Source organism: Melospiza melodia, chromosome 5 (genome assembly GCF_035770615.1).
Source record: "Melospiza melodia melodia isolate bMelMel2 chromosome 5, bMelMel2.pri, whole genome shotgun sequence".
In the NCBI taxonomy this organism is placed as follows: domain Eukaryota; kingdom Metazoa; phylum Chordata; class Aves; order Passeriformes; family Passerellidae; genus Melospiza; species Melospiza melodia.
The window spans coordinates 23962248-23982698 of record NC_086198.1 but is presented as its reverse complement, the minus strand read 5'-3'; the positions used below and the strand labels follow the sequence as shown (position 1 = coordinate 23982698).

General features: G+C 43.1%; 1 protein-coding gene across 3 annotated transcripts in view; it reads left to right on the top strand.

Annotated features, from left to right (window-relative positions):
• Positions 1-2156: 2156 nt before the first annotated feature.
• Positions 2157-20451, top strand: part of GRID2 (glutamate ionotropic receptor delta type subunit 2) — a 679111-nt gene continuing 660816 nt past the window's right edge. For 2 of the 3 annotated variants that reach the window (XR_010027765.1, XM_063156611.1), the window contains exon 1: positions 2225-2423. Coding sequence is in view for 2 of the 3 variants with exons in the window: in XM_063156611.1 (XP_063012681.1) it covers positions 2336-2423 (88 nt within the window). In the remaining variant the exon portion in view is untranslated. Of the gene's footprint in view, positions 2424-20451 lie in introns of all 3 variants that reach the window. The other variant, XM_063156612.1, reaches the window with a different exon arrangement.

Genomic DNA, 20451 nt, shown 5'->3' with positions numbered 1-20451 from the left:
CACACTGCTCATCTATTGTTCTCTTTACATACCTTTCCTTTGGTCTCTACAGCAATTCTAGTTGTGATTTGTTTCAAGTCTTAGAAGAGAGAGTCCATTCCAACCTGTGAAAAGATGAGCCCTGACTTGTGCTTTGGATTGGGCTTAAAGCATTTTTGGGTGCTACCATTTGTAGAGAAGTTCTCTCCTGCCAAGGTGGACCTAAGCAAAGTCAAAACTGCTGCTGGTGCTTTTTCTTGGTGGTGTTGGCTACTTTGCTTTGGCTTGTTTTCATTTTTCTTTTGGCACAGTCAATTATCTTGCCATTGGTTTAGTTTAGCTTTTCTCGAAGTGCTTATTTCTCCCTCTTGAACTAAATCCTTGCATTTTATAGGCGTAAAACAGTTTTTGCCAACCAGTCCCACAGCTGAAAGAAGACATATGCAAGTCAGGAGAAAGAGGAGAAATTTACAAGTTGGGTATGATGAATTAAGAAGTGTTATAACAAAGAAGATGCCTTCAAAAGAGATGCCTTTTGAAGAAAAAGGGTTAATCAACCTTTTGATCTCTTGACTACCAGGACTTATCAATGGTTTGTGTGAGTTTAGGATATAAACTGCTATGTTATGAGCAATTCTTTGATTTCTCCTCCTTGTCTCTGGTGGGACTAGAAAAATCAAAGTCAGAAAAAAAAGTGCATTAAGACATAAAGTGGGGATTTAGACTGTTTTATAGGAACATACTTAACCTCTCTGTACAATTCTCTGTCTGTGTAATGGGGATAATGTATTTAACTACAGCACGAGAAGTCTGAGGATTAATCGGTTAATGAATTCATAGAACCCTGAGCTTGAAAAGTGTGCTCTAAATGTTTCCCATAGAAATTTCTCCATTACCTAAAGAGAGAGGAAGAAAAAAGCTAATTCACTGCTTTAAAGAGCTGTGCAAAATTCCATCAAGAACATAGATAATTAAAGTAATATTAATAGATTTTTAGGTCTTCATATTCCCCTAGAGGCCAGGTGTCCCTGATTTTCTCTTTTCCTTTTCCCCTTCAAGTAATGTCCCTGACTCAGTTGTCAAAGACTGAGAAGCAGAAGTGCCCCTCTAGCTTTGAACTTCATCCCCACACTGGAGTTGCAAGGTTAAATAAATGGGGTGGCTTTTTAAAAAATTATTTTAAACTGAGCATAACACTTCAAAAAGATTTTTTTCTCCCCCCTCCCCCGATGTATTTTTAGGCTGTATGCACTCTTGCCCATGTCTGTTCCTTAGTCCCAGCTGAAGATTTCAAGGGAGACGAGGGTTCTACATTGTTTCTCCCTTGTATTGCAGATAGGGGGAGGAGGTGGTTATTAGAGAGAAGCGCTCTCACTCGCTCGCTCTCTCTGTTTCTCCCTCTCTGGCTGATAGCACTTATCTCTCGCTCTCTCTCCTTCTCCTAGGTGATCCATTTCTAGGCAACGTGCTGGCTGGTGCTGGAGCTGCCAGCTCTCTCTGCATCCCACCAGCAAAGCAAGATCCAAAAGCAACCTGCAGACCATCGTCTGCCTTCCTCTGCCTCGCTCCGGGTACTCCTCCTCCTCTCGCTTCTGCCCTGTCCAACCACCACCTTGCGCGACAGAGACAGCACGCTGGGCTCCATTGGCAGATTTATTTTTTTTTTCCTCCAGTTGTGGGAAGCGATTTTTCTGAGCGAAGGGTGGGGGGAAATCTCTGCATTACTATCTGCATTACCTTGAAGTTCACTTTGTTTTTTGGCCTCCGGGGGGGCTTTTCCTGCAGGAATCTGGCTGCCGGGAGCGGGATCGCCTGCTCCCTCGGTCGCCCGCTCCTCCCACCTCGCTGAAGGCGAGCTATTTGCTGCGGGCTCCTGGGGCTTCTCCGGCCAAGAGGGTTTGTGGGTGTCTGCTGGCGTGTGCGTGTCTGCCCGTGTGTGTGTCTGCGTGTCTGTGTCTGTGTGCGAGCGTGTGCGTGGTGTGGGTTGGAAGTTGCTGTGCAGCAGCGGGACCGAGCGGATCCCTGGACCCGGCGGAAGGATGGGGATTGTCTGACCAGCAGAGGCGTCTGCTGCCCGCGGCGGCGCCCGGGCTGGATGGATTTGCTGCCGGCGCTCCCAGCAATTCTGGTGCTGCCCAGGAGCCCCGCGAAGTGACGCGGGCTTTCGCCGAGGAGAGAAGCGCTCGGAGCCCCGGGCTCGCTCCCTGACCAGCCGCGGCTCTGCGCCAGCCATCGGGATTTACACGCTCCTCCGGCTGCGCCTCAAACTCTTGGGCTTCCTGCGCCGCGCTGTCCTCCGCGGCAGCACCGTTTGGCGAAGAGATCTGTTGTTACAAAGCCTGGACCTCCGGAGGAGATGGAAGTTTTCTCCCTCATCCTGGTCGTGTCCGTCTGTTGGACTCGAACCTGGAAAGCGGCGATTGCAGATTCAATCATTCATATCGGTAAGGGGGTGCTGCGCCTGCTGGTGCTGCTGGACACTTTTCCAGCTCTCCTTTGCAACCTTTCCTCTCTTGGAAGCTTTTCCCCCTCCCCCCGTAGCCCCACTGTCTTTTATCGCTTGATCGCTTGCTTTTTTGTTTTTTGTTGTTGAGTCCTCTCTTATAATTGCTTTCCACCAGGACCTCAGGCGTCCTCTTTTTCCCCTACCGCGCTGTGTAAAGGTTTCTTGGCGGCGGGGACTGTGCGTGCTTTAGACCTTGAGGTTTTGATGAGGCGGATGATGGGGGCGCCCAGGGCTCGGGCACTTCCCCGGTTCCTCCCCGCCGCCCCTCAGCTCCAGCCTGCCTTCCGCCTGCCCCGGCTCGCCCTGGGCCGGGGGACACCCCGCGCCTCCCGGTGTTCCTCACACCAGGGCCACAGCCGCGCGAAGCCCCCACCCCCCGCACTTTTCCTCCCTCCCTCCCCGCCCTCCTCTCCCGCGGCGGAACAGGTGGTTTGGCAACGTGAGCGCTTCCCGTGCCGCGGGCGGGGGGCTCCGGCCGCCGGCACCCCCTGCCCGGCCGCCACCGTCTGCGCCTCCCGGAGCCGCCGCTCCCGGCAAGGACAGCGGCCTCCCTCCCCTCCGCCCCGGGAAGGGCAGGGGGCAGCTCGGGTTGATGCCGGAGCACGGCGCTACCCGCTCTCCCCGCCGCCCGTGCCCCTCGCTCCCCGTTATCCCATCGCTCCCCGTGCCATCTCCGGCACGGCTGCCCTCCCTCCCTCCCTCCCTCTCGGCGGGCGCATCCCTGGGAAGCGCTGCCGAGCGGCGCTCGGTTCCCGCGGCCGGCGAGAGCGGGCGGGCCCCCCTGGCCGGCCGGGGGTGCTCGGGGAGGGAGCGGAGCGGAGCTGGGAGAGGAGGGCGCTTCCCCCGGGCCGCTCGCCCATCTGCAGGCACCGCACGCAGGCGGAGCGGGGGCGGCAGGACGGGCGGGCGGGCGGGCGCCGCCTGCCCCGGGGAAGGGGCATTTCGGGGCAGGGTCCCGCCGGGGCTTCGGGCACGGTCCTGGGGCGGTGCCGGCCCCGGCTGTGGGGCAGCTGCCGCTCTCCCCGCGGTTGGCTTTATAAATATGTCTGCCGGTGCTTGTCGTGGGGATCCGTAGCGGGTTTCTGTGCAAGGGGAAGCGGGGAGAGCGTTTGGGAAGCGCGGCCGTCAGGAGCTTTCCCGCAGGACCGATTTTGGGGCAGCGGTGCGCCAGCCCTCCGTGTGGCTGTCCCCGAGCCCAGGAGCCAGCGCTGCCCTTAGGAACCGCAACTTTACAGGGGTCAGTCCTTTTGGCTGTGCGAGACTGGAGCAGCAAATACTGCACGGGAGGCATCTCTCTATGCCCTCCTTTTAAAGGGAGAAGGACTTTTTAAATTCTTCCCAGTTGCAGACTCTTAAAGCGACACTAGGAGACAGTTACGTCTTAGGGTTTCTTTCCCAAGAGCTTGTAACAAGCGGTTAAATCCTAGGATTTGGGGGGAAATTTTGACTGTGCCGCATATGAGGAGTTTCTTTGCAGTCCTCTGTCGCCCATCCTCCCGGCTAAGGCAGCGCTGCTGGGCGAGCCGTGTGCCTTTGCACTGCCGTCAGGGGAGACGGCAGCTTTTCTCCCCTCGTGTTAACGAAAATTTATTTGATTTATTAGTTTTATTTGATAAATGCAATACATTTTAATTATTTGTTTTAATAATGCTGTTAGTGATACATCAACGCAGTGAATCCTCACTGAAAGCAAACAAACCCCAACAACCCAAACTAGCAGAGCCAAAGCAGTTGCTTCTAACACAATTTGTCTTGAGAGACAATTAGTACAGTTGACAAGGGGATTAGCTCTTTTTATAGACCGCTTTATGCTGCCATGAAAATGGCAAGCTGTATAACTGGTACACAGAGCTTTACATCTACTAAAATGAATACTCTGAAAATAAATTACCTGAAATCAGAACTAACAGTAAATGAGTACACAGCTAAATATTCCAAGTTGTACAGCTCACAGATGAAAATTTGGCCCCAAGTAACACCACTGTATTTTGTGACCTGATCTTCTGACCCCTTTTTGCTTTCTTCCACTTGTATGAAATAAATTTATGTGTAAAATATGTAGGCATAAGTAAAAAACTGTATTTATTTAAATGAGTGAGAAAAAGCAGTAGCAGGGTACTCTATGAAGAAATTAACTACAGAAGAACTTACAAAGCCAAAGAAAAAACCAAAATGCTCAGTTCAAGGGAAAAGAAATACTACTAGTGGTAGTTCTGATGCCTTAGGCAACAGACAGAATACATGCATTATCTTTTTTTCATTCTGCAGTGCTAAGATATTCAAGTGGAAAATATTTTCCCATGTTTGAGAGGGGCAGATGGTCATAAGAAATAACATAAGAATAACCTGTGCATACCCTTTTCCTAATAGGGCATACTTTTTTCAATATAATGCACAAACTCTCTTGCTTGCCTATGTTTTATTTTACAGTGTTTCCTGTAAAAGGATGCTTTCTGTCTCAAAGTGTTTTATCAGTCCTCTCTTAGACAATGCCAAAAAAATGTTACCATTTAGTGAGTAGACATTAACAACTTGGTGATGTCAGTGGGAGGGATACAGTGACTGGTATCTGTGATAATGCCTTTTCATATTCCTGTCTTCTGTGTACAGATTGTGGTTTTGATCTCTAGAGAAGGTCTGTGCATATGTACATGTGCACATTTAAAAAGAAAGGTTTTCCTGTATCATATTTTAAACATTGGTGGAGCTGCTTATAGCCTGTACGTTTCTGCTGCCCTGCTATTATAAATAGGAACTGGCAGTTCAGAAGGACTACATTAAGCACTCTTGTGAAAATGGTGAAATGAATCGACTCCACTATAATTTTCCTTACCCTTATATAAAAAAGAAAGGGGCAGGGTTACCATGTCAAAACTGTGCAATCCTGTATTATGCTGCTTCTCTCAGCCCATGCATTGATTGAGTAATTTCATCAGTCCCACATTACTTGATTGCTTAGAAGTTTCCTAATGATCTGTATGCTGTAGGAAGAATCTGAAAGTCGTGAGTGGAATGGTAATGATTCTGTGTTTTATGAGGCTATTCAAAAAGTCGCTCTGATTTATGTAGCTTGAAAGCTCCCAAGTCTTTGAGATTAGCCACGCTGCCTGATAGTTCCTTCATACATCAGTTGTCCCACACTCCCCACTCCCTAAACAGGAGTTTGGAACAGTGTTTTAATTAAGCAGGGATTAGGTGGCATTCCTTGTCAACCACACAATTTGCCTATGCTTTGTATCTTCTACTGCTGATAGTCTCGTGCTTTTATATTTTGTACTTTGTGCTCCTTATTTTCCCTTGATAAATTCGCAGTAATGCATCTGTTCATGCTTCTGGATTTCCTGTTGTGTCTCTAGAAACACATAGGCAGATATATGTGCATTGGGTGCTGCAAAATCACCCAGGGCAGCAGGCACATGGTGTGGTACAAAAGTTTTGCTGAAAAAATACTCTACAGGATTTTTGAAGGCTGATCTAGTTCAGCCTCCCTGATTACCTCAGGTTGGTTTTTATGTTTATCAGTAACTTTAGTCATACACAGTCAACTGTGTATTGCCCTTGGCGTTTTTATTTTTAATGGAAATTTCATAAATAGATATAGCTATGTATTATATATGCTTCTACATATACTTATACATCTGGTTTTAATATATTTATAGATAAAAGTTTTTTTTTTTCCTGAGAGAGAAAATCAGTTCTACCCTTACCTTACTCCTCTCAGCTTTGTAGGCCAGGACTGCTGCATTCCTTTTATTGGACAAGTTCCCAGCATTGCTGGGTCCTGAGTTTTGGCTCACACCTTTAAGCTCTTCTGTACCATGTTAATGATATCAAGGCAATTCCAGCATGGGGTCTATTGCTTGTTTCTTCTCTGGATGTTGGTGGTGACTAAAATGTATTTTTTTCTGTAAAAAGGAAAGGAATTCTTGTTGTTTGGTGGGATGCCTGTCTCATTTCTTCTTGTAAGCTGATGTGCTACAGTGCAGCTGGGGTTGTGTTGTGAATTGGTAATAGGAATTTAATTTGCTGTGCTATTGGTGAAGCCTCATTAGGAGGTATGTAGTGCACGCCACTAACTGTTCATTACAGTACTCTCACATACATTTGTAAAGCACAAGAGAAGCAAGCAAAACAGATTTATTAAAACCAAATAAATCTCTGTGTGCCTGTAGTGTCTGCAGGGGAGCACTCGGGTCCCTGTTGTCCCTGCTCTAGGATGTGAGGAGGTTACTTGCTTATTTTAAACACACCTCTGAGTGAGGACCTGGAACCCGGAGTGCTTGGGCTGAGCAGCCAGGAGCTCTGTTAGTAACTCTGTTCCACTTAAATGCTCAGCCTGCGTGACAACCTCCCTGCTTATGCGTGCCTTGTTTCTGAAACACTTTCCCAGGTGCTTGGATTTGTGGCAGCGCTTCAGGCCCTGTGATGTGTGTTAGTTACTCTGTAGCTGAAGAGGGGTGACTTTGCACGCCACAGATTAGGGTTTGCCATCATCCAAAGGCGTGTTTGCCATTAGGTGTCACTGCTTTCTGGAGTGTTTCTTAGTCATCATCAGGGCCTGATCCAGAGTCTGTCATAATCCAGGTGAGTGGCTAAGTTGACTTTGGAAGATTTTAAACTGAGCCTGTGGATTGCTGACTGCAGCAGGCAGCTCCTTTTCATGTTCTTAAATAACTCTTAGTGTTATATCAGGTTCTTTGTCCTTGATAAAGGCAGAGTAAAAAAAAAAAAATAAAAATCAGCCATGCGTTTTCAAGTGGTGCCCTAACAAATGTCTGACATGGCAATCACTGCTGCTGCTCTGTGCTTTCACATATCTACTTATGGATGCACTGAGCCTTTATTCTCACAATGCCATCTCTGAAAAAACACACTGGAGAAAAATCTTTCAAGACTGTGACTACATAAACCTACCAACTAAGGTTCATTTAACTTAATGAACAAAGGCATTAAGTATGGGTCTCTTCCACTCCCTGGCCCTGGAAAGCAAGTGGTATTGGCAAGAGATGACTTCTGGAAGCCATTAGGTTACTCCCTAGATATAGACTTGAACTTACAACATTTTCTTCCATTTGATATATAGCTATCTATAATCTGCCATGACAGCCTGGTTTTGGCTGAAATTTATTGGAGGCTTTTCCCTTTTGAGTTGAGGTTTGTATTTTCACTCTTTGTTACTGCTACTCTACTGCTTGACTTTTTTTTTCAGCACAGGAAGAAATGGTTTTAAAAACAGTTTATGTGAAAGAGTAGTAATATTTGGCCATCAGTTTCTAATAAATTTTCTTAATTACCTGGTTTATATGTGAGAAGATGGTAACACTCTTTCCACCTACACACAATCCAAACATATTTTCATCTTCAGTGTTTAAAAACTTACTAGGCACAGATAGTACTGTTGATGTTTGGACTTACAAGTGACCAATGAGAGAAGGAAATAGTATTCTAATATTTTGAGCAATTATAAGAAAATTATCAAACTTTGAGCACATGTTTTGCACATATATTATGAAACATAGTATGTGCCAAAGATTGACTTCAGGTGATATATTAGTAATGAGGCAAATTCAGATACCTTTCTGCATCTGCAAATTCAGTTGTCACTTTCTTTTTTCAGTTAGATTTGAATTCCAAAAGAAGTCAGTTGTTATCTAAGCTGGGGAAATTTTGAAGAAAAACTTGACTTGAGATTCAGTCTTGGCTTGTATGTCAAAGCAGCTCCACACCTGTGCATCCTATGAACTTTAGACTCCAGTTCATGGCTCTGCTCATGCTCAGTCCCATCTATGAGAGCCCAGGTAAAGTTTGTGCTACCTACAAGTGCCAGGAGACAAGCATGACTGTCACAGCCCAAGAGCAAAGCACAGCAGGCAGGTTGCTGGCACCCTGACAGAGTGGCTGGGAGCTGCTCATCACAGCTCATGTTTCTTTGATGTGTTCTGTACCCCTGGCTTGCCGTGTAGCCACTGTCTTCCTACAGGGCTTCTTGCACACAGATGCATTTCCTCTCCTTCTCTGGTGCTACATTATCCTCCTGCACCTTGTATTATGTCCATGAGGATGTAGTTGCTGTCCTGTTGCTTGCAGTAGTTACCAAAATGAGCTGTGTTGGTCGGTCTTGGAGTGATGTTGACCGTGGCTTTGGCTCATCTAGGCTTGCAGGCAGTATTGGAAAAGTTGCAGTACTGAGGGGGTGCAGTGTGGCATGGGGTGTGTGCTAAAGGCATGTTGGATCAGTTTGATGGAGTGATGGTTAATCCATTGGTTAATCCATCCTCAACATCAGGTAAGGAAGGCCTGGGCAAAGCCTTCTGGGTCAGCTTTTACCTGGTTTGTGCATTTGATGCAGCACGAGGGGAAGAGGAAGTGCTGTTGTCAACCACTACAGATGCAGAATATAATTGTGTGTTATTGTCATGGTAATTTAAGCATCTAGACAGAAATGGAAGGAAGAGGGATTGAGGAAAATGTGTCTTTCTTGCTGTATCTTTGTGAATTTCCCAGGAGCGCCATCAGGGCAGTTTACTCTGCTATTCTTCTATACAAGTGTCAGGCTTTGGTTTCTGGTTGTTGTTGGCCAAGAAGTTGTGAGAACTGATGGATTTAAGGGAAAGATTCTCCTGTGCCTGCAACCAGTATAATTAATAAAGACTTATGTGACTTGGAGACTCGCAAGTGATCTCTCTAACAGGCAGGACATAGGCTGAAATTGAAGGTTAGTAAATGAAATGTTCTGGTGCTTGGATGCTAGTTCTGAAATCTGGCAAGGGAGCACATTTGATGTTGTGCACTGCTGTAATTTTGTAAGGTTTAGAATTTATGTCCTGGTTTCAGTGATAACATACTTAATTCAGAGAAGGAGGTATTTTGTGTTCCGTATTGTACCACAGAGTGCACTTCAGCTGGAGAGACTTCTTCCTGCTTTGGTGTGGGGCTCACCACAAAAGCTCAAGGCAGGGATATTCTGAGAGCTGTGAGAGAAGCGCTCATAAAAAGTGACCCTTAGGTAAAGAGAACGGATAATAGAGTAACTACAGCATTTCTGCGCAGCACTGAAGTTATGGTGGAAGAGGTGGTACAGAGACTATTACTCTACTTTTAGTCAACTGTAAACTGATGGATTTGTAAGAGCAGGGCTAGATGTAAAGTACATTTCCATTATACACATTAGTTGTGGAATGGTGGGGGAGTAGGGTAGAAAAGAAATGATGAAAGGGAAAAAGTTTCTTGAAAGTTGTGCTGGTTTTATCTGACAAGCTCTATACTCAAGAGGAAATTGAAAAAGAAAATGAGTAAAAATGCAAGGAGGGGAAGAAAATAAGATATCAAAGGCAAAAGCCACTAGTTCTGTCTGTTTCTATTTCTTTGGGAGCTGTATAATATTCCTGTAAATGCTATGCTCAGTGGAAAAGTCCTGAACCAGAAAGGAAAAAAAATGTCAGGAGAAGAATTTAAATGAGGAGTTATATGGGTATTTTAATGTAGTAGATAACACTCTGTGTTGAAATGCTAATTATTCCTAATTGTTATATTTGCTTTACCCATGAATAAAATATCACATATCTAATAAAATATGCAGTGAAAATAACTGTAAAATTCCTCTTGGAGCCTTTCACGCAGATTTAAAGGATTTAATACCTTATTTTTTCATTGCTTTTTAAAACATTAACTTTCTGTAATCAGTTGGATTGCTAAGGCCAATATCCAGTGAACCTAACAGTAATTGCTTGTTTTGCAGAACAATTTTTTGTTAGTCCAACCATATCTTTCTCAGAGGCTTAAATCGAGTTGGTGATTTCATTATAATAATTCACTTGCGATAAATCAAAATCAAATAGCACTGCTCCAGTGCTGTGGAAAGGAGCTCCAGATGAGAGCTCTGGAGAGAGCAGAGGATGGCAGAACAGCAGACCTGAATGCCAGGCTTGGATTTGCTATGCCAAATTTTAACCTACACAGATATATCAATTTTGCAAACCCATTTTGAAATAGAGAAATGTACCTTTGCACAGGGTGGGCTTCCCTGCCTTGGGATGCCAACTCCAGACCTGTGTTTGGGACCCAAACCTGACGACAGACTTGCTTTGGTTTTAAAGCACGGAGGAACTCAGTCAAGCTCAGACTCCTGAGCCCTTGGGATGTTTTGGAGATGTCAGTTGTATTTCTCAGGTGCCAGGACACCACTGCAGAGTTATCTCACAGATTACAGTCAGTGTTAATACTTGCCTGGCTGGGCTGAAGGCACACAGTGGGGGTATCTCTAGACCAAGTATTACCAAGCAAGGATGTTTCTTTTTGTTTATCCTTTGCCTTCTTGCAGTCTTTATAGTCTTCAATTTAAACATTTGAGAAACATTAAAAAACCATTTAATGTACTAGAGGGTTGTCAAAGGGAAGAAGACAGTAAAGAAGACACAGTTCTTGCTCAGTGAGGCCACTGTAGAGTAGTGGCAGTGTGTGGCCAGGGCACAGTGTGGGCTTGCATTGTTAAATACAAGTGAAAGTGATAGCTGTTTAGGTCATATTAAAATGCATTTATTGCTCTCTTTCATTGTTTCTGTTAGTTTCTTTCTCTCTCATATTCACACTTGGCTCATGGCAAGAAGTTGTGATGGTCACTGTGTTCTATGCTCTTAAATATCTGCTTTTAATGTCCAGTAAGGAAAAAGGTAAGCATGCCATAACACAGATATCTATTATTTGAATAAAACTGTTTTTTCTCTGGAAATTTCTCTGGAATTCCACTTACTTGACCTCTTTTGAGGTCAAATACACCTCAAAAAGTTGGTTATAGTTCTTAGAGGTAGTCTTCCTTTGGCTTTCTTCTTTGTGAATAAATATGCTGAAGCAGTATTGAAGTATATCCACTAATGCATTTGCTGTAAATATCTTTAAAACATTACTATTCTGGAGGTGTTCTAGCTCCATGCTACAGGCTGATAGCAAGCACTGGGGTATGTATTAATGTATGCATCTACAATATATAAATACACACTTTTTCATTAATCAGAAGGACTATTGAAAATACTTGACTGGATTTTTCTGTAATTTGGGATGGCATTGCTTTCCACCCTAGGTAACAACATGAAGATTTGGGAGCCTTTTTGCTTGCAGGCAGGAAGCCACAACGTGAATACAAGGAGTGAAATGCCCCCCCCCCCCACTGTGCTGGAAGCTGTACAAATATGAAACAAAAAGTTGGCTGTCAGGAGATTTGAAGCTGAAGCAAAAGAGAGGGCTTGGATCTCTCTGCAGCTCAGTTTGTACACCTGGAGACTCTGTGTCTTTTGAGAGGCAGATTCACTCATTGATGTTTGTGAGTGATCACTTTGGGTACAAAGGGATGAAAGCAGGTGGGAATGTCTACAGGGATGTCCTGTCAGGGCAGGGCTGCATGGCTGATATCAGAAGTTCATGATCTGGGGCTGTGAGGTGAAAGAGCTGACAAGAAATGAAGGGCAGGAATGTGTTTGTAATTATTGCCTACAATATGTTATTTCCAGTAACATTGATAAAATTGGCCAAATAGAAGCAATCATCACCTCATCAGCTGCCACCATGCTCCTCTATGGGTTTACCTAGTACAGGAGTAATGCCCATGCCTACTCTCACTCTAGGTAGGAAGAAAACACCCCTTTTTTGGAAAGTGGAACAATTTATGTTGCAAAATTCCCTACTTTGTTTGAAAGAGATATATAAATACAGTCAGCGATTCTGCAGCTATCTGCAGCCTCCTTTGGTAGTCCCGTAAGGCTTTTGTATTGCTGTGGAAATATTAGTGAAATAATCTGGAGAAGTTATTATCTAGCTCCTCAAAGTAGCTCTCCTGTTCTGGAATTGGGTTGCATCCTGGAGATACATGAGAAATTTGATACATGAGATACATGCACATTTACCTGGAAAAGTTCTCCCATTTTTGACAGCGTTGTAAAGAGTATAGGGCCTGTGTTAAATGAAAGGGCTGAAGGCAGTGGGCAGGAAAAAAACATGTTCTGTGCCACAGAAATGCTGTGGGGAATGTTCTAGTGATGCTTTTTATGTGGGAGCTTTGGAAAGTGATTGGAGGGTTGTGTTCAGCAGTGGTGGGAGTTGGCTGGGAGCTCAAGGGATGCAGGAAACATTGAGGGGTTAGCTTGAGTGATGGGCAGTGTAGGATACCTTCAGAAAATAGCAGGAAATGTTATGTGGTTTGGAAACTGAGCTTTATGTTTGGGGCAGGCCTTGTAGGGGAGGTATATGTCTAAGCATGCGAGAAAAGTTGGGAAATCCAGAGGAAGAAGGGACTGGAATGGCACAAATATTACTGAAAAGCTTAATAATACAATGCAAATGGTGCTTTGAGAACAATATAGCTAGAAGATAATATTAAGTTTTAAAGAAACTAAATTACAGATTAGAAAATAGGATTGTTTCTCCCTGTCTAGCCTCTATAGTTGTACCATAAAGCATTTGTTTTGTGTGATAGATCTTAATTTTTTGGGTTTTTTCATCCAATAATTGTACCTGGTTACTTGGCAGAGAGGTAAGATCCATTTTACCTTTTTATTGTCTTAATACCATTGTACACAGATGCAGACAATGAGTACTGAAGTGTCAGCTTCCACTCCTCTCCTCCCAGGGTAACTCTGAGTGTATTGTACCTTCCTGTGCCTTGACACTCTTAGCATTTTCTTTCATAGGCTGGTCTGTGCCATGCCTCCTTTTAAACCCAGCTTCTGTGGCTGGTGAGTAGGAGGAAGGGACACAGCCACAGCTTCTGCTCCCTGGACTTTTGACCTAATTTAGGGAGGGAGGAAAGGGTAAATAATGCAGCCTGCTTCTGGATGCACAGCCTGCCGTGACTTTCACGGAATGAGGGGGCGAGTGCTAGCTTTCTCCTCATCTCAAATAGCTGCATAGCTTGCTTTCAAAGTTACACCTTTCTTCAGTGAAGCTCCAGAGTGGTGAGTGGATCTCCTTTCACACTTATCTCGCGGCATATGTCCTCATTTGGTCTGGTTTTCTGTCAACATCAAGCTTGTCCAACCTCCATTCAAGGCTACAAAGGCACAGCCAGTGGCTTGGGTTTCCTATGAATGAGACACATTAAGAATTGGGACAATGGTTTTTCAGAATATTTTTCTATTTGAGAACAATGATCTCTAATAACAGGGAATGATTTATGGAATGGCAAAGCAAATACTTCCTCAGGGAAAGGTAGATAATGATAGCAATGGGAAACTGCTATTGCTGAAAATCATCTTCTCGGGATTTAGTCATTAAAAAAAAAAAAAGTCTGTTCATTAAAGTACTGTGGGGTTGGAGTTTTTTAGCATTTTTTTAAAGGGATGCATTTTCCCCCCCATTTTTTGTAAGACTGCCAAATGTCCCTGAGGCTAGAATTAATTGGCTCTTTGTATTGTGTCAAGTAAGGAGTACGAGTGTTTTCAGAAAATATTAGGTTTACAGACTTCCATAGACAACATGAAAGGGAGAGAGCGGCTAACTTACTATAAACAAGGTCCTTGCATCATTTTGTACCACTAACTTGGAGTAACAAGTAGAATATTGAAATTTCTGGTGTTGGAGCTTTGGAAGCTGTTGGAAACGTCCCCGATGCCCTCATCCCTTCATTGTGACTAATCCTCCCTTCAGAACAAGCGTGTGCCAACTTCTTTTGCTCTCACCTCCAGGCATCTGCAATGAGTAAACAAATGTCTGCTCCTCAGAAGTAACCAGCATTTGGATTTTTTAAAAGAGATTCAGGAGTAGGGGCCATGGAGATGTATTTTGTTGTCGGCATTGCTTTAGTAATACAACAGAGGTTTCTTGTTGCGGTTCATTTCACAAATTCCCCCTGACCATTTTGGATATGAAAGTATTTTATCATTTTTTAATACTGCTATTTTAAAGGCCACTTCTTAAAATTGATGGAAGCCAGAGGATGGCAGCAGTTGTAGATGTAAGCTTTGAAATGGCCCTTTTATGGAAGGGTTTGAGAAGTAAGTCGTGGAGCCGTTGCATTAAAATTCCAAAGTGTTAACTTAAATGTAATAATGCTCTGACAAAGTGCTGCTACCATCTGCTAGTGAGAATTAGTAATATTTTAAAATCTCCATAATTCCCAGAAAGAGCAGAGGAGTCATGGCATGAGGAAAAGTTTAACTCTAAATTAGTATTTTAGTTCAGGAAGTCACAATCTCTTTGTGGCGACCACCAACTATTAGAGATTTTGTGTCACACTCTCAGCTCACATAAGGGAGTAAATATTTGTAGTGTATGACTAGAATGGTGCCTGTTTCTAACTGTTTCCAGCTTGGTCCCCAGTTTTGAGGCAGATCCTTTTTGTTTATAACCACTTTCCATTCACATCACAGCAAAAATTCAGCGGTAACTGCAAATACAGTTTGCATGGTAAAATAACAAGGGGATGTACTCCCTTGTTACATATCCATATCCTTGTACATGGGTATGTAAAAATCTTCATTCCTTATAATATGACTTCTGTGTACTGGGAGGCAGTTCTTTGTTCAGTGCTCATGATGGGTTTTGAATACCACCTGAATGCTCAGCCCGTTCTGCAATGTGAAAGTTGGTCTGCACTGAAGAGTATGATCTGTGGCTGGAAATGTTCTCAGTACCAGAACATCTCCGTCCCTAGACTTCTCTCAGCTGAACATGCAGAAGTAACTCAGCTTCTAGTAAGAAGAGGGTCTAACCAGTTTTGAACCTATTCCAAAAGCCAGTGTAACTGGTGTCTGTTAGGAAATGGTTTTTGTATCAGCAATAAAGCTACTTTACTCATAGTAGCAAACAGCCAAATCTTGCACAATATTTAAAGAAGGGAGTACAAAGAGAAAGCTAGTAATGACAAACTACACATAGCTGTTGGATTGTCTAGTTTAGAAAGGATTTTGGAGATTATATTAAAAGATGCATTTTATAAACATTCAATTTGAGAAGAAAAGGGAAAATGGGGCCAAGTAGAAGTTTTTCTTGTGTCTTTCTCTTCCCCCTCCCGAAAAGGACTCACTGAATTTTGTTTACTCAGTCTTGCATGGACTATAATATTCAGCTTGCTCTGCACATGAGTTGATCATATCTCATATACTTTTAGCTGAAATAATCTTCATCAGCATTTCTTGCTGAGGTACAGGTACTGTGTGTATGTCCATAGGCCTCCTGGTACAATGGCCTTGTGCTCCATGTAGCTAACACAGGCTAAGTCCAATTCTTCTCAGTTATAAACCAGTTCTACCCTGTATTATTATTTTGCATAATTTTCTTTTTCCATGCTAGAAGTACAACTGATACTGATTTTTTTGTTTGAGGAGTCAAGTCTTTAACTTGTTGCTTTGAGTGTAAAGATCTTCACCTCTTCCAAAATCCTGCTCGGAAACCCACACAGCATTCCTTGTTTTTCATGTAGACAGGCTGATTACCCATAGAGTTAATTGTTTGAGTAACTGTAAGTCCAGGATGAAGGAATGATTTCTTGGCTGTCTGTTACTTAATTCAAACCACTATGTTGTCTTGTACTATCACAGAGTGGTATTTTAGTTTATCTGATGTGAGAGAGGGAACTTCTATTGTGTTAGCAAACATCTGTGTGAGGCAGAGGGAGCAGAGACTGTTTGAGCTGTGAGAATGAGGTCTTACCTCAATAACAATATTCTTGTCATGCTCTTGCTTTTTGCTTAGACAGGTTTTTGTTTCCTTTCATACATTGTGCATACAGAGAAATAAAACCAGATGGATTTTTCACACATTTACAGTGAATAATGGGCTGATGAAATAGAATTGGGCAGTCCACAGTTGTCAGTCGATAAAGCTGCCCCTTGAAGGGATCTCTGTTTTTCATGACTGGGTGCTGAGTAATCTCTTCTGGGTCTGTCACGTGGTGACCTGCACAAAAATGAGGCCAGATGCATTTCCACATAATTTTCACTGCTTGTCTCCTTGTATGTAAATGTTTATCTTGCCTCTTAAAACTGTTTCAATATTAAGAAATTCAAAGCACATATGAGCAGGAGCTGAGCTTTATTAAGAAGCAACTCGTGGTAGGGCTAAGGAGGCCAATCTCTACCTCATAAATCTTTTCGTAAGGACTCAAAGCCATTTCTAGCAGCTGTCTTTTTACTGATCCCTCTTATTCCCAGCATCTTGACAAAGAATGAGATTGATTTCACCAGGAGTGAGGAAAGCATTTTTTCCAGCACCAAAGAGTAAGGGGCAAGGCAGGACATGGTTGGTGATTTGGTGCAGGTCTTCATAAATTCTTGCCTCCATGATTGAGTATAAAACTGGTAGAGTGCTGTGCAAGGCACATGTTTGTTGTCTGCTTCTTTTAGAATCATTGGAATTTTCTTTAAACTGTGCAGAGAAGTGTTTTGTGAGATTTAAAATAAAAATTTAGAAGTGCTCAGAAACACAGTCATTACTGCAAAGCCTTCTTGGTAATCTACCTCTGTTTATAAATAAACAAGTGTCTTTTAAAAAGTGTGATTGGCAGAAGGGAGAGTAGCCTGGCTAAAAGTGTTTTGGGTCTAAATGGCACAAAGCTGAGAGTGAGTTCACACAGGAATATCCTGATACAGTTTACTGAGGAGTGACTCATGGCAGCTAAACCAGCTCTTAGGTGGGCAGGTGTAAGGTCTTCCTTTCCTTGACCTTCTCACCAAAACACCTTGGATGTGCTCCTGGCCACCCCGACTACCCTGTTTTGTGTATGCAGCTGCCTGCCTATCTCATTCCCAACAGAAATCCCATCCCATCCCATCCCATCCCATCCCATCCCATCCCATCCCATCCCATCCCATCCCATCCCATCCCATCCCATCCCATCCCATCCCATCCCATCCCATCCCATCCCATCCCATCCCATCCCATCCCATCCCATCCTTCCACTTAGTTTTCTGTCCCAGAAACTGCTTCCAGAGGACAGTGAAGGCTTTACCTGCATGCCAGCAGTTTCTTGTGCTTGTGGATTGCTGAGGGTTGAAGCCAAGAAAGGGAAGTTCTCTGCCACTTGGCAGGTACTTCTGTCAAGCAGTTGTTCTCACTTCACCATGTCTTGGGCCGTTTCCTCCAGACTGAATTTGACACCAGCAATGACATTTATTTTCACAGTACCTATGTTGCAAAAACCTATATTTATGGAGATCCATACCTTTGAGATGGAATGACTGTGTGTTTGTGTATTGGCATGCAAGCATATTTATGTTGAGATCTGGCATAATGGTAGGGAGGAACTGGAAGAGTTCGCGAGGCAGCAGCTTTAAGGCGAGTTTGTAGCTAAATGGCAAAATATATTCCCTGGTGCTGTTCATCCCGTACCCATGTTGTGGTGAGAGTACCTGAGAAAATGGACTAGTTGATGTACTGTCTGTAAAAAGTGCATAGTAAAAAGCAGTCCATGGTGAAGTTTTTGTAATCTTGCTGTTTTGTTTCCCATCAGCATCATTTACTTGGTCTCAGGCCTCAGGACAATGCTCTTGTATCTATGTTACCAGAAAGGCAAAGAAAAGCTTCAATGATAGTTTTAGCCTGAAACTATTTGGGAAATATTTCTGCTTGTTACTTCTTATTTTTCCCCATCTGTGCTGACAGATTATATTTATTAGCACAACACACTATTTGGAGCCAAAATACGTAATGAAATCCTTGTTAAAATGCTTTTTTATGCTCCTTATAAAATAGGATTTCTAGGTTCTTGCTGGTTATGTGATCCAAGTGGCACTGGTTTGGGGGTGCTAGAGCTAACTTGGTTGGGCACAGTACCTAACTTAGTTATGCTTGGTCATCTGCAATATATAGTCTGTATTGAGCTGCATCTATATGGAATCAAAAGTGAAGAACAGATAGAGAAGCTCAGGGTTTTATTCCTAAGTGCTAATCATAAATTGTGCAGCCAAGAAGTTTTTGCAATGACACAACAAAGAATTTTTGATGCATTGGTTTTTACGTCATGCAAAACAGTGTTTTTGCAGACTACTGGTGCTGCTGACTGACTATGGCCTTGAAATATTCTCAGACTTTAGGTTTTTTCTGTTCTGTAAAGATCTGAAAGAAAGTGTCATTGCCCCATCTCACTGTCTGAACATAGTGTGCATTTGAACATGTTGCTGGGTTCAAATGGAGCTTTAATCCTGCATTAATTATTTTCTTGGTAATAACTCCTACTGGAACGGTCATCAGGATAAAGACTGCTGACTGTGTTCCTTTTCTCATCTCTAACTGGAATGTGGTGAAAGGCTAAGTAGGTTTTCAAAATAGTCACTTATACCCCTTTTTCCAAGCAGGGCACATAATTCACAGCTGACATTATTTTCATCATCCCCAAGGGCTGTGATGGTGTAGCCCCTAACACAGTCTGAGAGACCTGAGTGTGTGTGCATAGCAACTTTTTTTAGGAGATAAGGTGGGGGAAATAGAAGAAAATATTTCCCATATCACATGTTAGCAAAAGCTGCTAGAGCCATTTAAAAGGAAACAAAATGGGCTATAACAATCTTATAGATGATTCTTTTAGATAAAAACATCATGGCCTCTGTTGTAGAACTTTTGGAGGAAAAACATGTCTACCATTGGGGCTGAAATTTGTTTTTTGCCTTTGCAGACTTCATCTCTTATGACTTATGAAATCAGTATGAATTGACTTTATTGGACTTTGGATCTTATCTTCTATATTTATATAATTCCTTCTTGTCCTTTTATCCTTTCCTTCTCTCTCCCATGAACTACTTCCTTGCCTTTTTTTATTGCAACTGCATTAGTAGCTGCCAATACTCATAAGCAGCCTTTCAGTAATGCATGTGGAGTGTTTGTGCATGTGTGAATTGAGGGAGGCTGACTAGGGAAATCTTCACATTCAGATTTAAACATAGGTGGGAATCCCAGTGACATGCTATTCCTATTGCTCTTAGAATCTTTTGTATTGCTTTAAGTATTTTTGTCTGAAGAGGCAAAACCTTATTTAGAAGCAAGTTAATTTTCAGTGTTTCTGAGACATTGATCACTGCCAGCTACTAAAGACAGAACAAGATGGACTACACTGATGTCTGTTCAGGGCAACCCCTGTATATCATCTATTCCATGCTTTATTCTTGTTGTGGCTAACAGGAAAGGAGACAAAAAGCAGTTTTATACTTAAGAAATAAGATTAGAATTTGTGAAAGTTGAATTCTGTTTTGGACTCTTTGCTGACCTACAGGAGCACTTACAGTGATTGACACACATGAAGTAACAAAGTGGGATCATCAGGGCTCCTTGTGAGCTAGTGTTGCACCTGTGCAGGTTTTGCCTTGACTCATTGAACCTCTCTTTTCCACGGGGAGAATGAGATCCCCTTACTGAACATGTTTTGCCTTGTCTACCTTGTCTGTGCTCTTCAGGTCGAGCTCTGCCTTGCGCTGCCTTGTATCTGCGTGGCCAATGCCAGTGATACCATTTCAGCTGAGAGCTTGGAAGGTTCCTGTACAACTGTTGGTTGTAAAAACGTATTTTTTGCATCAATGACTAGAACAAGCTATTCTATTTTAGGAAGGCAAAATTTGGATGCAAGCGACGAGCTTATTCTGTGATATGCTTCCAAGATGATTGTGAGTGATGGAGCTGGAGCGTTCGCTCAGTTTTACTGGAGGGTGGAAAGTGCTGATGTGGATTGCTACTGTTACAGCCAGAAACTGGGGCTTTGGGTGTAAGTTAAAAATATAAATGTGTGTTTATGAAAGCAGTCAAGCTCTACGTTGACTAGCTCTAGGTACTTTCAAATGGCACTGTAAGTGCATCTCCCCATGAATAGGAAACGAACTCTTTCTTTTTTCACTTTTTCTTATCTGCTGTTGCAGGTAAACACGTTATCTAGAGGAATTGCACTATTTTGCATTTGCTGCACTACTTTCAATTAGAATCTAAAATATCCAGTTTGAAAACCTAAACCTGAAATCTGTAGATGAATTACCAGAGGATTATGTGTTTGTTTGTTT